The sequence below is a fragment of the Calonectris borealis genome, chromosome 18 (genome assembly GCF_964195595.1).
Source record: "Calonectris borealis chromosome 18, bCalBor7.hap1.2, whole genome shotgun sequence".
Lineage (NCBI taxonomy): Eukaryota > Metazoa > Chordata > Aves > Procellariiformes > Procellariidae > Calonectris > Calonectris borealis.
Window position 1 is genome coordinate 1,421,887 of NC_134329.1, and position 12,721 is coordinate 1,434,607.

Genomic DNA, 12,721 nt, shown 5'->3' on the forward strand with positions numbered 1-12,721 from the left:
CTGACTTTTTGCCAACTTTCAAACGCTAAAATTATAGCGCAGAATTTCTTTCTGTATGAAATACTTCTTACAGATAGATATCTAGATGCAAAGCCCGCATGGTTGCATAGATATATTTCTTCCTCTGTTTTAAGGCCTGGGCACAAGAAGACAAAGCTACAACTTCACATTTAAAACTTGATGAACTGTTGCTTCTCAGCCCTTGACTGTGAACTCCTCAGCTCAGCAGCTGCCTTGCTGCAGGTTTATGTACAGTTCAGCGTGAAGGCTGGTTTCTAGGTGTGCGCCCAGCGCAGATTTGGAAAGCGGTTCATTCGGTTGCATTTTCTCACCAAACACGATGAGCAGCTGCTTCTGCTCCAGGCAAATACTTAACATCAGTGGACAACAGCAACTTCCAAGGCCTCCTGCAACCACCCAGAAACTTTACTGCATGACAAAAAATGTGTTCAGCTCTACAACCAGCATATCCTACTTTCGGTAGCAAACACCCGTTTTTCACAGAGATCAGCGTACGCAGCTGCCTGCTTTTCTGAAGAGATTCAAGTTGCTGGGTAGTGGGCATAAAACTGCTACCCAAGTCTGTGCAGAAGAAGAGAGCATGAACTTGAAAACTGAAAGAGACACTTATGTATACAAGGTACCTCCATGATTTCCATTATCTATGAAATGATCAGATTATCCTTCGAGGATGCACTCCCGAGGAGTGCAGAGGTTAGCAGTCCAGTGAACAGCAATTTTTTCCATAAGAACTGATGAAACAGAGAAGGGAAAATGCAAGCAGGAACTTAAAACATGCCTGCAATGTAAGTGTGTGGGGCAGTGTGACACAAGGTAAGATCTGTCCCATTCCTTATGACACTACCCAAAAAATAAAAAATTTGGCAGCTGACTTTTCAGCCGCTGGAGGTGCCAAGAGCTTTTTTTAAAAGAGAAATCGAGAGCTAGCTGGCCTGTGATTCAGATGGGCAGATCTCCTGGATCAAATCCTGCAGATGCCCAAGTGACCTTGGCCAACCACTTCTGGACAAACCTGGCACATCTCAGCTGCTTTAACTGCAAGACCGAATGCCCAAAGCAAGTCTTTCAGCATTAGTGCCTCAAGACCTCTTCCTGAACAGTTACATTTTCATTACCATCAGCTTCTTTAGATGAACACTGCTCATTAGGGTCAATCAAGCCAATCAAGGATGAAGCATAGAAAAAAGTTACGATGGTTAGAGCAAAGTATTAAATTTAGGTTTTATGTATATATACAATTTATGTATATATATGATAAAATTAATTTATATTGTATTATCAGTAATATATTGTATTATCAGTTATATATTGTATTATCATACATGATTTATATTGTATGACATAATTTGTGACAAAACTCCAAAATAACAAGCAAGCACCGGGTGAGACTATGTTACTGTATTTACCTTCACAAAGTAAATGCCAGAAAGACAGTCAGACTGCTCTTGGCGCCAGGGACATCACATTCCCTCTAGCCTGCACAGGAATATACAACTGTACAAAGCACATATAGGTGCTTTCAGAAATTTATCCTGGGGATCTGAGTTATGCCAATACTTTGCATTGGGATCAGTGTTCAGGAGCTGTATGTTTTCTGCAAAAATCCTATGGATATTGACTGTGGGTTACCAGGAACAGAGGAGTTAAACGTACGGCCAAGAGGGAAGGCAAAGTCAGTGACCTTCACAAGGGACTGCTCTCATGCTTAGGCAAGGATGAGTTACAGCTTTAAGCGAATTTCCCAACTGCTCAAATCAGACTTTCAGTGTTAGTTTAGTGTACTGTGTTGCAAGAAAACTTCCGTGGCGCAATAAGATGCTTGGAGTTTTTTAATGCAGAAATATTCGAGCTGCTTTGGCACAGTCCAAAACCTGTCCTCTGCTCTCCTCAGCTTCGTGTTCTTCTGGTTACAGTCAAGCATAGTACTAGTCTCCCAAAGAGCACTTCACAGGACACCTTCACACCTTCTCAAGAAGAATCAGCTGCCATCCCATCCCTCTCCTCCACGCAGGCAAGGTTCACATCCACAAAAAGCAGCATCAGCACTTTATTCAAAATAGTCACTACCTTTCATTTCAGCAGCCACTTTGGGAAGCCAAGGGACTTCCAAAGACCCACCCCAGCCCACCCTGCTGCCCAGGCTCTTGGGAAGCAGAAGGATTTTGCCGGAGGGTCCCAAAGCCCCAGTGCAGGTCCAGGCCCCTGTGCTTCATAAAGGGCGTTAAAAACCTCCATTCCCGAGTGCCCAAGAGCTTGTGTTCAGCAGTTCCCGTCAAAGGGACAGGGCTGGGACCAGTTTATTTTTAGCCCTCAGCCTCAGCAACATTCATTTCCGTAGGAGACACAAACGCTTACCTTCTCTAAACGCCTGCTTCCTCTGCCTAACAGTTTGAAAATTAGACTGCTTGAGACGGAATAAAGAGATTTCTGTTTGCTAATTAGGACAATTTAAGCTGGACGAAGGAAGCAAAAAGCTAGCATACATGGGGCAACAGCCAGTTACTTTGCCAGTGCAGAAAAACCAAAAGTGAAAATGGGAAAAGCAGAAAGATATTTGCCATGTGCCTTAACACCTATCAGTGTATCGATACACACTCCCCCAGTATGGCATGAGAGATGGATAGTTACACCTTGGAAAACAAATATTGACAAGTAGAGCTCAGCACCAGAAGGAAAACAGTTCTCTGAAGCTTTCATAGCTTTAGGTTTTCTCCAGCCAACAGAATAGATTAATTCTGTTGCATAGCTTTAAAGTATGGTATATTGAAGACCAAACATTTATACAAAAGCATTAAGGCAGGTCCTATACAAGAAAGGCCCGACTTGGTCTAAAAGCCACCCTCTGCATACACGTGCTCCCCCATTTTAGCGAATCCAAGAAGATGCCGGCAGGACAGTGACCCATGTCCCATGGCTTTCTAGCAGACCCGGGGGTCTCACCCTGGCAGGTTTCCACCAAAGGAGCCCAAAGCACTGCAGGGCGGACATGGCAAGTCTCCCCGGGGCAGGAGGAAGACCCCAGCTGAGCTGCAGAGGAAAGCAGTCCACTGCTTAGCCGGTTTTCAGAGCATAACTTCATGCAGGTGAAAAATAAAGCTGTGTTCATCCTCCTTCTTTCCTCCCAGGATACACCAAAGTGCTTTTATGCATGAAAACTCATTTTTCTTACCTTCTCTGCCCATTTTTATTTCTTTATTCTTGTAAGAAGATGCAGGGAAAAAAGCAGGTTTAAACCTTCAATTTTTTTTTTTTTTTTAACACTATTTTACTAGAGGTAAAAAGAAATGCTGTAACAGGGAATAGAAGGCAGGCCACTGTAGGAAATCTTCCCATGGCCCCATATCAACATACTAAGGAGTACACATCAGTGAAAAAGCAGTAAAATGTTCTTTTCCCAAGTAAGTGAGCTAGATCACATCATATTCACGCTTGCTTAAGACTAAACTAAGCTGTTCAGACTACAACACTTGCACATGGGAGCAGATTCTTTTCATAGAGATATGCTGCAGCAGAAACACTACTCTTGAGGTTATATTAACGAGATAAAAGGTGCACTTCGCACCAAATAGTATGATGTGCCTACACTAATTTCAATCACAGGAGTGCACTGAAACCAGACAGTGATTTTAAGCATTTCTGCTAGGTTTACATCCCTCAGGCTATAAACTCGCCCTCAACACACCATGCATTACCACCATGTTGTTGTCTCTGGTTTTGTCCCGTATAAAGCCAACAAAACTCCCCACATTTTCTCCCATTAGCAACTACAGTAAAAACATTTAGGGTGAAAGACCGCTTTGCAACACCGAGCAAAGCCCACGGACCAAACCCTGTCACATCTCAACTGGCAGGTCCCACGACAACAGGCTTGGGTCTTGCATTTCACACTGTTCTCCTGTCTGGTGAAGATATACTCAGTATAGAGGGGGACAAAGGCAGTGGTCCCAGACACACACTGCAAGCTAAATATTAACAATTCACATGCAACTCTTGCATATCCTCTAAATGCTCCTTGGAAAGCCAAGAGGGTTTTTTGATGCAAGACTTGATGCACTGTGGCTTTTCTTAAAGCAATTCCTAGCAGGGAACCTCTACTGACGTGGCAGCAGGAGGAAGGCAGGAGCTCACCTAACAGCATGCTCTCCATCAAGTCTTCTGCACATCTTAGGCGCCAACCCCAGCGAGACAATGGGGGACCTGAAGCAGCACAAAAGTCTGATCAACAAAATCTTATCCCTTAGCCTTGTCTGGGCAGGGAATACGTTTAAAGGCATTGCTGCTGGCAGTCTGTGGTTTACTGTAACACACACACTCCCCCATGGGTTAACAACACTTGGTTAGTTGTATATAAAACCAACAGCACAAGTAAACCAGCAGTTCCATAAATAAATCACAATTTGTAAATTGAAAATACACCTAATGGTAACAGTGGAGTTTACTTACATGACACATGGGACAAAGGGCTTGCTAGATTTAACTCAATTCCTTTACCAGGCAAATGAAAAACAACAAAACATATTTAAAGAATAGCGTGTTAAACGTGAGACAAAAATATAATTCCCTCCATACCTGTGACAATGCCCTGCTTCAGGGTAACGCCTGCTATGATTAAAAGCCAGCTTACTATTGGCATTTAAGCTAGTTACTTTACAAATTCTTCCTTCCTAAAACTACATAAATTGTAAATCTTCATCATGGAAACGCCTTGGACCAAATTCACAACAACGTTAAAACCACACTACGTTAAAGACTGTGCGGCTCCTACTCCGGTCACAACCACCCAGCCTTACCCTGCAAACCCAGGGCGCAGCACAGCAGTCACGTTACACAGGAAAGCTCCACTGCCACGCTCCCAGCGCTTCACTACAGATGTGTCACTGCCTCCCTGCAGCATCCATCGGCGTTTTTCCTTAAAGCTCTCAGTGCCCCATCTACACTGATGGCAGAATTTGATTCTCACAATCATTAAGCCAGTTACTGTGCACTTCGAAATCAAATGTAAAAATCCTGATTAAATCAGTATCGTTCCCACAGCACGTGCTTTACGCTGCCTCTAAAGCAGGGGATGACAGGTAATGTATTAACTTGTAATGTCCCCAAAATGGAGAATATCGGATGTGGGCAGCCAGAGAGGTATTTCATTACTGTAGAGGCAGCTTAGGGCTGCAGATGTGAAACAGAATTCAATCCAGTCCAGTAATTACGGACCTTATCTGTGCTGAGATACAGTGCTGCATCGTCTAAAGGTACTTAGAAGTGACAATTCAGGGCTTGATGCCTACAGGCTGTAAGGAGGAAAAAATTGGCTTATTACAGGGCAACAAAGGACGACTTGCTAGACCTCTGCAAGTCTACTTCCAAATTTAAAACTAAACTTCCAAGGAGCTTGCATCCATAGGTTTTCCACTTCAAACCAGAAGCCTTTACTGCTTTTCTTGTGGTGTAAAAGAAAGGGACCGAGAGGAAGAGGTAGATGCCTCACCCAGTGTATACTCGAAGTTTACCTACATAAAAATGCAGGCTCCTCAGAAAACAGTTCAAGGGCAGCACCACAGCTGGGATGTCCCAGAGACTACGCAGGCAAAAGCAAACAGGTAAGAAAATATTAAAATTTCTGTCCTTCAGCTCCTACGCAAATCCCACTCCTAAAGGGATCAGAAACCCAACCAGGACTTTACCTCCCCAAGCGTCCCAGCAAAACACTGTATTTATTATAACCATGATATACCAGTAAAGCACAGTTTAATCACATCATAAATTTCAGACGTGCATTTGTATTGGCTTGCCAATCCCCAGGCTGTCCCAGAGTCAGGCAGAAGTCCTTCTCTCAATTTAGGGGCCAACTTATAACTTTAGAGAATAAAACTGTACTGATTTTTTTTTAAAAAAGTAGTACAGCCACAAGCAGTACAGGCATTGAGAGCTGGAAGGGCTGGATGAGTAACGCTAGCTGTTACTAAGCCAAATTCTCAGTACTATTAAAAAATCAACTTTCGAACCAGCACAAAGTGCACAGTGAGATCGTACTGTTCGAGCTGTGCTGAAAGCACCAGGGTCCCGATTCCTCACCAAAGCGGCTTTTCAGATTTATAAGTGGATCCTGCTCATTTCCGAACGCGAGGCCCAGAAGAGCCCCGGACCGCAGGGGACATACCCTGCAGCCCGTCCCTTCCCACCTCCCCCAGTCGTGACATGACTCTCGCCCGTGGGGCAAGTGGAGCAGGTACCACACAAGGACCAGAACGATGGAGTAAACCACTGGTTATCTGTACACCCGGTTATCTGCAAGCCCCCATCAGCTCTCCTCACATTTGGAGACCTCCCCATGCAACCCTTTCCATCAGGCGCTCTGCCGACGCAGCTCCCCTGCCCTCCCCAAGCCAGCACCCAGCTACTGCCTGTCCCCCATATGGCACTGGAACATGAATCAGGGGGGAAAAGAGAGAATAAATGAGGGTCTCGCACTGTGAACCCCCTGTAGCAGGAACAATGTGGGTGCCATGGAAGTGGGGGAGGCTCTGAAACAGCCTGAAGTGTCCCGACACAGGAATCACTGGTGCTCCCCCAGCACTGCCAAGGCAAGCCATAGATGTGACGTGGCTTTTCTTCATCCTCCATCAGTATCCGGAGAGCTGAAGGCAAACTTAGCAAGTTTGACGCAAAATAATAACAGAATGGTACATTAACGGAGCCTGGAAGGCACCTCCAGAGGCCTCAGGTCCAATCTCCTGCTCTGAGCAGAAGCAACCAGATCGGGTAGTCAGGACCTTGTCTAGCCACAGCTTGAATATAGTCAAGAGTTTCCTCCACCTCTCCAGATCCCTATCCCAGCATTTGGCCCCCACTCCCAATTAAAACATGTTTCCTTGTGTCCATGTAGGATTTCACATGCTCTGGTACCAGTCCATTCCCTCATCCTGTCATGAGTAGAGCAAGGCTCTGTCCTCTCCGCACCTTCCCATCACGTAGCTGTGGGCAGCAATTAGGTCCCCCCTTCTCCTCCTCTGCTCCAGCCTGAGCGCATCCACATCCCTCCACCACTCCAGCCTCATGCTGGGGAGCCCCAAACCAGACCCAGAGCCCAGACAGGCCTCCCCAGTGCTGAGCAGAGGGGATGGTCCCTTCCCTCGACATGCTGGCCGCACTTCTGCTGACACAGCCAAAGAGACAGCTGACCTCTGATGATGGCCCCTGGTCACCTTGTTGTCCAGCCAGAACCCCCAGGGGCTCTTCTGCAACGCTGCTTTCTAGCCAGCTACCCCAGGGCAGGGCTGGCGCTCGCCTCTGCTGAAAACCATGATGTTCCCATCATCCCGTTTCTCCAGACCTGTCTTCTGACATAGCAACCTCTCTGTTCTAGTTGGCATCAGCCACAGACTGGCTGCGAGTGCACTCACCCATTAATAAAGACATTATAAAGCAAATACTGGGACTAATGCGGTGTAATCTTATCATGTCTACAAAAAAAAAAATCAAATTACACGTTCAAACACTACACACTAACAAATATCAAGCTGCACGGTACTCCTAATCAATCCTTGACAGGATATGGCTACTGTGAGCATCAGCACCACACCAGCTTCAAAAGGCGGTCCTACAGGTTGTTGCAAGACAATGAAAGTACCATACAATTCAGGAGTGTGAGCTGACAGCGTGCCGTGCATGCTCAACACAAATTATACAGGATTAAGATGACTGTCACCTTTTGTACCACTGCAAGATTACTTTTGGTTTGTGTACTCTCTTCCCTGCTGCTTATAAACATTACATCCTAGGAGTGATTCAAAGCTGGGGAGCCTGCAGCACTCTCTCACCAACACGGACCACAGAGAGACCCAACTGACACGGAAAGGAAAAACTGCTTGGATAAAATGAAGCTACATATTAGTTTCACCTGACCACACACTATAAACCCGTAGTAGCTTTTGCTCCACAAGCTCTGCTGAGGAACACCCCAGTGATAACTCGGGAACAATAAATGGCGAATAAACAGCATCCAGCATCAGTCACAGTAACATACACACTTGGAAACAGCAAAGCTTGAAGATCTCGGTCTTTTAAAAATAAAGGATGGGGTTTCTGAAGTACAGAGGCCCACAGCTGGACATGCAGCACTGCCTGAGCACTCTCACCTGGATGCCTCCAAAAAGGACTTCAAACTAAAGGCTGAAACTTAACTTCATTAACTCTTAACAAGCTGCAGGCACAGGTGGCACCCCCACCTGCTGCACATCACCTCCACATTTTTAAGACAAAAAGGTGCTTATTTAATCATGTAAATCCCACTCATGCACAGTCCATCTGGAGATATGGGGCACATCTCTGTCCTACTGGCATGAGCACATCTCAGTCACCCATATCCATTCCGGAGCCAAATACACCCAAACTCACCCTGTCTTCTGAACTGGGACCGGTGTATTTTTCACACGTTTCCAAGAAGAGCCATCACTCCTGACAGTTGCAGAAGACCTGAAAAAAAAAGTTTGTGGAACCACCCCTGTGCATTTCACAGAAAAAGAGAAACTTCAGAAATCGTGAAGATTCACAGAACTAGTGAATTAGTTGCCATGGATATTTTCTGCTGTGACAAATGCTCTAGTTCTGTGTTCGGAGGAGTGACAGTCACAAAGCACCAAGTCAGCTGGGAAGCGCCCAACACCCCACTTCTGAAAACACAGCTGCACTTACAGCCCATTGCCACCGAACACCACAGGGAGCACCCCCGAAGAAGCAAAGCAAGTAACCTCCCAGCAACAGGGGGTCAAGTGTCTTCCCAAAGGAGCTTTGCTGCCGGGCCAGGGTTACTACTGCAAGCCCGTTACCGCACCTGACAGCTATGCCATGGAAGGAAGCAGTTTGCTGTTCTTTAAAAGACCACACGGCTGCTGTGTTTAGGTATCCGTACCGATCAACAAGCCTAAAGTAAGAAGGTCTTATGCATATAGCAGTAACACTTAAGCAGTAGGTGTGAAGAACATTTTCCTACTTTATTCCTTATAAAGTGCTTAGCAGAAACCTGCTTTAGCTATTAATAACACATTAAGGGTCACTCTTTGTGTTAAAAAAGGAAAAGAGAAAGGCACAGACTCCCACCGCACCGTATTTATCTTCACATGCATTGCAGAAGCTGCTTTAAACTGTTGCATGTGCCCAGACATTGCTCTTCATCTAGAAAGATTTGAAGAATTAAGACTATTTTTAGGGAATGAAAGACCTCCCCCAGAGTCACTGTAGGGACATAGATCTACCCAGTCGTGATTTCAAAGCACAAATATCCTTGAAGAGTTAGATAAAGCTAAAAAAAAAAAAAAAAAACCACAAAAACAAACAAACAAACAAAAAACCCCACAAACAGGGAAGAAATACAGTTCGGCCCAAATTAGTGTGAAAGGTAGGACTGCTGGATGCAGGGCAAACACGCACGACAACTCATTTCTAACACACGTGCAAGCCAGTCAATACTGCTTACACTGCAAAAATTTCATTGCTGTCCGTGTCAGCACTGTGAACTGCATGACATAACTCGCAAGCAGCAACAAACCCTGCAGTTCAGCAATGTCATACAGTTATAAGCAACATCACCTGGTGACAGCGGGAGGCCGGGATGACCGAGAGCAACAAGCCACGTTTCAACCCAGTACTCCGAGGAACCCATGCTTGCAAAGGTGAAGTGAATCGTGTAAGCGCCTGGAACGGGATCAAGGAGCAGATTTGTTCTGCTTTTATTCCAGGGCTGCCACTGCCAATCGAATCATGCCACTGGCCCTTACTACCATGCTTTCAATTTGCATCTTCAATTCTGAAGTTGATTCGTACATAGCCTGAAGGCTCAGCACTGGCATCCTCGAACACATGCCTGCGTGAGTCAGCAATCACTGACCCAACAGCAACAAGCACATCCAGCTTCGTTATCCTCCAGCTTTAACTCTGTCTGCCCAGCCTGCAGTTGTCAGACAGAGACATATTAAGTAATTAATTATTAAACAAGCTTTTTGATTGAAACCAAACAAAGGCTGATATAAAATGTAGAAAAATCCTTGCCAAAGTGCCATAGGAACGATTAAAATAATTGAACGGCATAATGAAGACCCGAAGAGAAATTTAACACCTCCAGCTAGCTCGAGTTTTGAAGCACTATCCTATTTAGGGGACAGATCTCCAGGATGTTACAGCACGGCGAGCTGCCTGCTCTCCAGATAGCAGGCTGGGACAACTCACATTTCAGGGTGACGACCTGAGTTGTTGGCCATCAGCACTAGATCTGAAGACACCTACAAGAAGCAAAGGGCTCTGATATTACTGCATACTTAAGTTATCCAAAATTACCCGAGTAAGTTAGCTAGCTACAATGCAATTTATACGTAAGCACAAAACAATACAGAAAAGAAGCTCAACAGTCTGACTTGCTGCAACACAAAAGTCAACCTACAGATAATGGAAGTCCAAGTCATTCAGTAGCAAATTACAGTGCTCTAAACACTGCACGTTGCACTGACTGAAAACTCTTCGGGAGGAAATCAGCTAGGTTAAAAGGGATACTGCAAGGAAAAACACGGCAAGTTTCTCGCATTACTTCTGACAAGGAAGATCAACTCCTTCACCACTGACTCACTGTGGGTACAGAGGATGACAGACCATGCAAGCACAAATTTAAACCTGTAATTGGAGCAAAAGAAGTCAGAACTGAATACATATTACCCTGGAAAAAGACAGGCATAGGAGCTACAGCCAAAAGGCAGGTGATGCCAGTCACCTCTGTGCGCCTGGATCAGAAGAGACAGCCGTATCGCTCCTCGAGCGTGCCCAGCACTGAGAGAAGACCAACCTGAATGCTGACAATTTCTCAGAGGTGAGCAAAGCCACTGCTGTCATGAAGCAGCAGCCAGCCCACACAAGCCTCAGCTGCAAAAGGCAGAGCTGAGCAGCAGCTACCAGCAACGTGTGGGAGAAACGCAGGACTGGAGCAGTGACCTTCCCCTGCTCTTGCAGAGGACAACAAGAGGAGGAAGGCTACAGCAAAGGCGTGACTACGGTGTTCTCCAGCAACAAAAGCTGGAACAATTGAGACCAGAAATGGGTGACAGGCATCTTACTCTCCCATAAGTATCCGAGCAGCTGAGTCCATAAATATGCTCCTTTACCTGCAAACAGCTCCAGGAACTAAAATTGCAGCGTGAGTGACACTAACTGAAAGTTCACCATGCAATCGACCTTGAGACAGCAATACAGGCTGCAGTCATACCGCACAAAACTAGAATGCATTGCCCTTCTCAAAATTTAGTTCTGCACAAGACAAACCAGTTACTTCTGCTACAATTTCATCAAATGAAGCATTTGGGCCAGTATACTCGATTTAAGATTATATGGGTAGAAACAGAAGTACCAAGACAGTTCATAGCTCTTGTTGGCGGTTACAACCAGCAAACAGAACCGGGAACACTACAACCGAAGGAACAGATATAAAAATCCTGATACAGCGCTAATAATCATGCTATGATGAAAACACCCGTAAGGACTAAGATGTCTGTCTCGTGCTCTCCTGCAGCGTCAGCAGCAGTTGCTGTCTGGAGTCAGGTGAGCCCGACTCCTCCACCGCAGCACTCAACTGGAAGCAGAGCAATCAAGCTTGCCACAAGCAGTCCAGCAAAGAGCATCGCTCATCTCACGCCACGGCAGCACTCAAGTGCTGCACTCATGTGCCGTGCCTCGATGGAGCCATGCAAGCACCGTGTCCCCAGTTATAAAGCACGGAAAAGGAGCTTCCTCAAAAATGGGCAAACGGTGAACAATGATCAACAGCAAAGCACCAGATGGATAAAGCAAATATTGTGTGAAAACAAGATGACTGGGAACACGAATTATTAAAATGCTGTTTAAAAACAAGTAGCTCAAAGTCACCTTGCAGCTACAGGGCCGTTTGTGAAACCTCCAACACCCCAAGGATGACAAATAGTCAAGGACATTCAGCTACTTCTATGTCTGCAGAGGGACAAGCTGTTAGAAAAATCAGTCTAGGAGAGTGTCTCTCTCTCCTCATTTTATTATGTACAAGCTAAATATAAGGAAACATTTCTCCCCCAAGGGTGGTCCAACACTGGAAGAAGGGCCCAGAGAGGCTGTGTAATCTCATACCTCGGAGACATTCAAACCTCAGCAGCTCAAGGCCCTGAGCAACTTCACTGGGTGGCCCCACATTGAGCAGGGGTCAGACCAGAGGCTCCCAGAGGTCTCTTCTGGAAGCCCTCAATTCCTCTGCGACTCTAGTAGCAGCAGCAGTTTTCAAGCTCCTGCCTGAACTTACCACCTCAGCTTGCAGCTGGAGTCTGAGTACAATAAGCAGGAAAAAAAACCTCTAGGTTGTACTCAAGACCTTACAATGGTAACCAAGAGTTAACTGCTGGATAAACAAAGCTAGTGAAGAATGCTGCTCTGGGAAACATAGCTTTTCCACGGAACCGAGCTGTCCATCCCCTCCACCTTAGCAGCAAAATGCAGACAAGGCAGCTAAACCACCCCAGGCACCCATCATTCCTCTAAGAGCAGACCCGCAAGGGCAGCTAAGGCTGCTTTCTGGCGAGAAGCCTTTCACTTCACAACAATGACCAAATCACACGCAGCATGAAATGTTTTTTCCTTCTCCATTTGGCATTGCTTTAACTATTACGTCCTGTGACCACAGACAGGACTGCTGAAGGCTCTT

General features: G+C 45.7%; 1 protein-coding gene across 4 annotated transcripts in view; it reads right to left on the minus strand.

Annotated features, from left to right (window-relative positions):
• Window positions 1–12,721, minus strand: part of OSBP2 (oxysterol binding protein 2) — a 127,634-nt gene that overhangs the window by 111,023 nt on the left and 3,890 nt on the right. For 3 of the 4 annotated variants that reach the window (XM_075167152.1, XM_075167151.1, XM_075167150.1), the window contains exon 2: window positions 8,413–8,490. The exons of the other annotated variant lie outside the window; for it this stretch is intronic. In XM_075167152.1, the coding sequence (XP_075023253.1) occupies window positions 8,413–8,490 (78 nt within the window). The remainder of the gene's footprint in view (window positions 1–8,412; window positions 8,491–12,721) is intronic. 4 annotated transcript variants of the gene reach the window in all.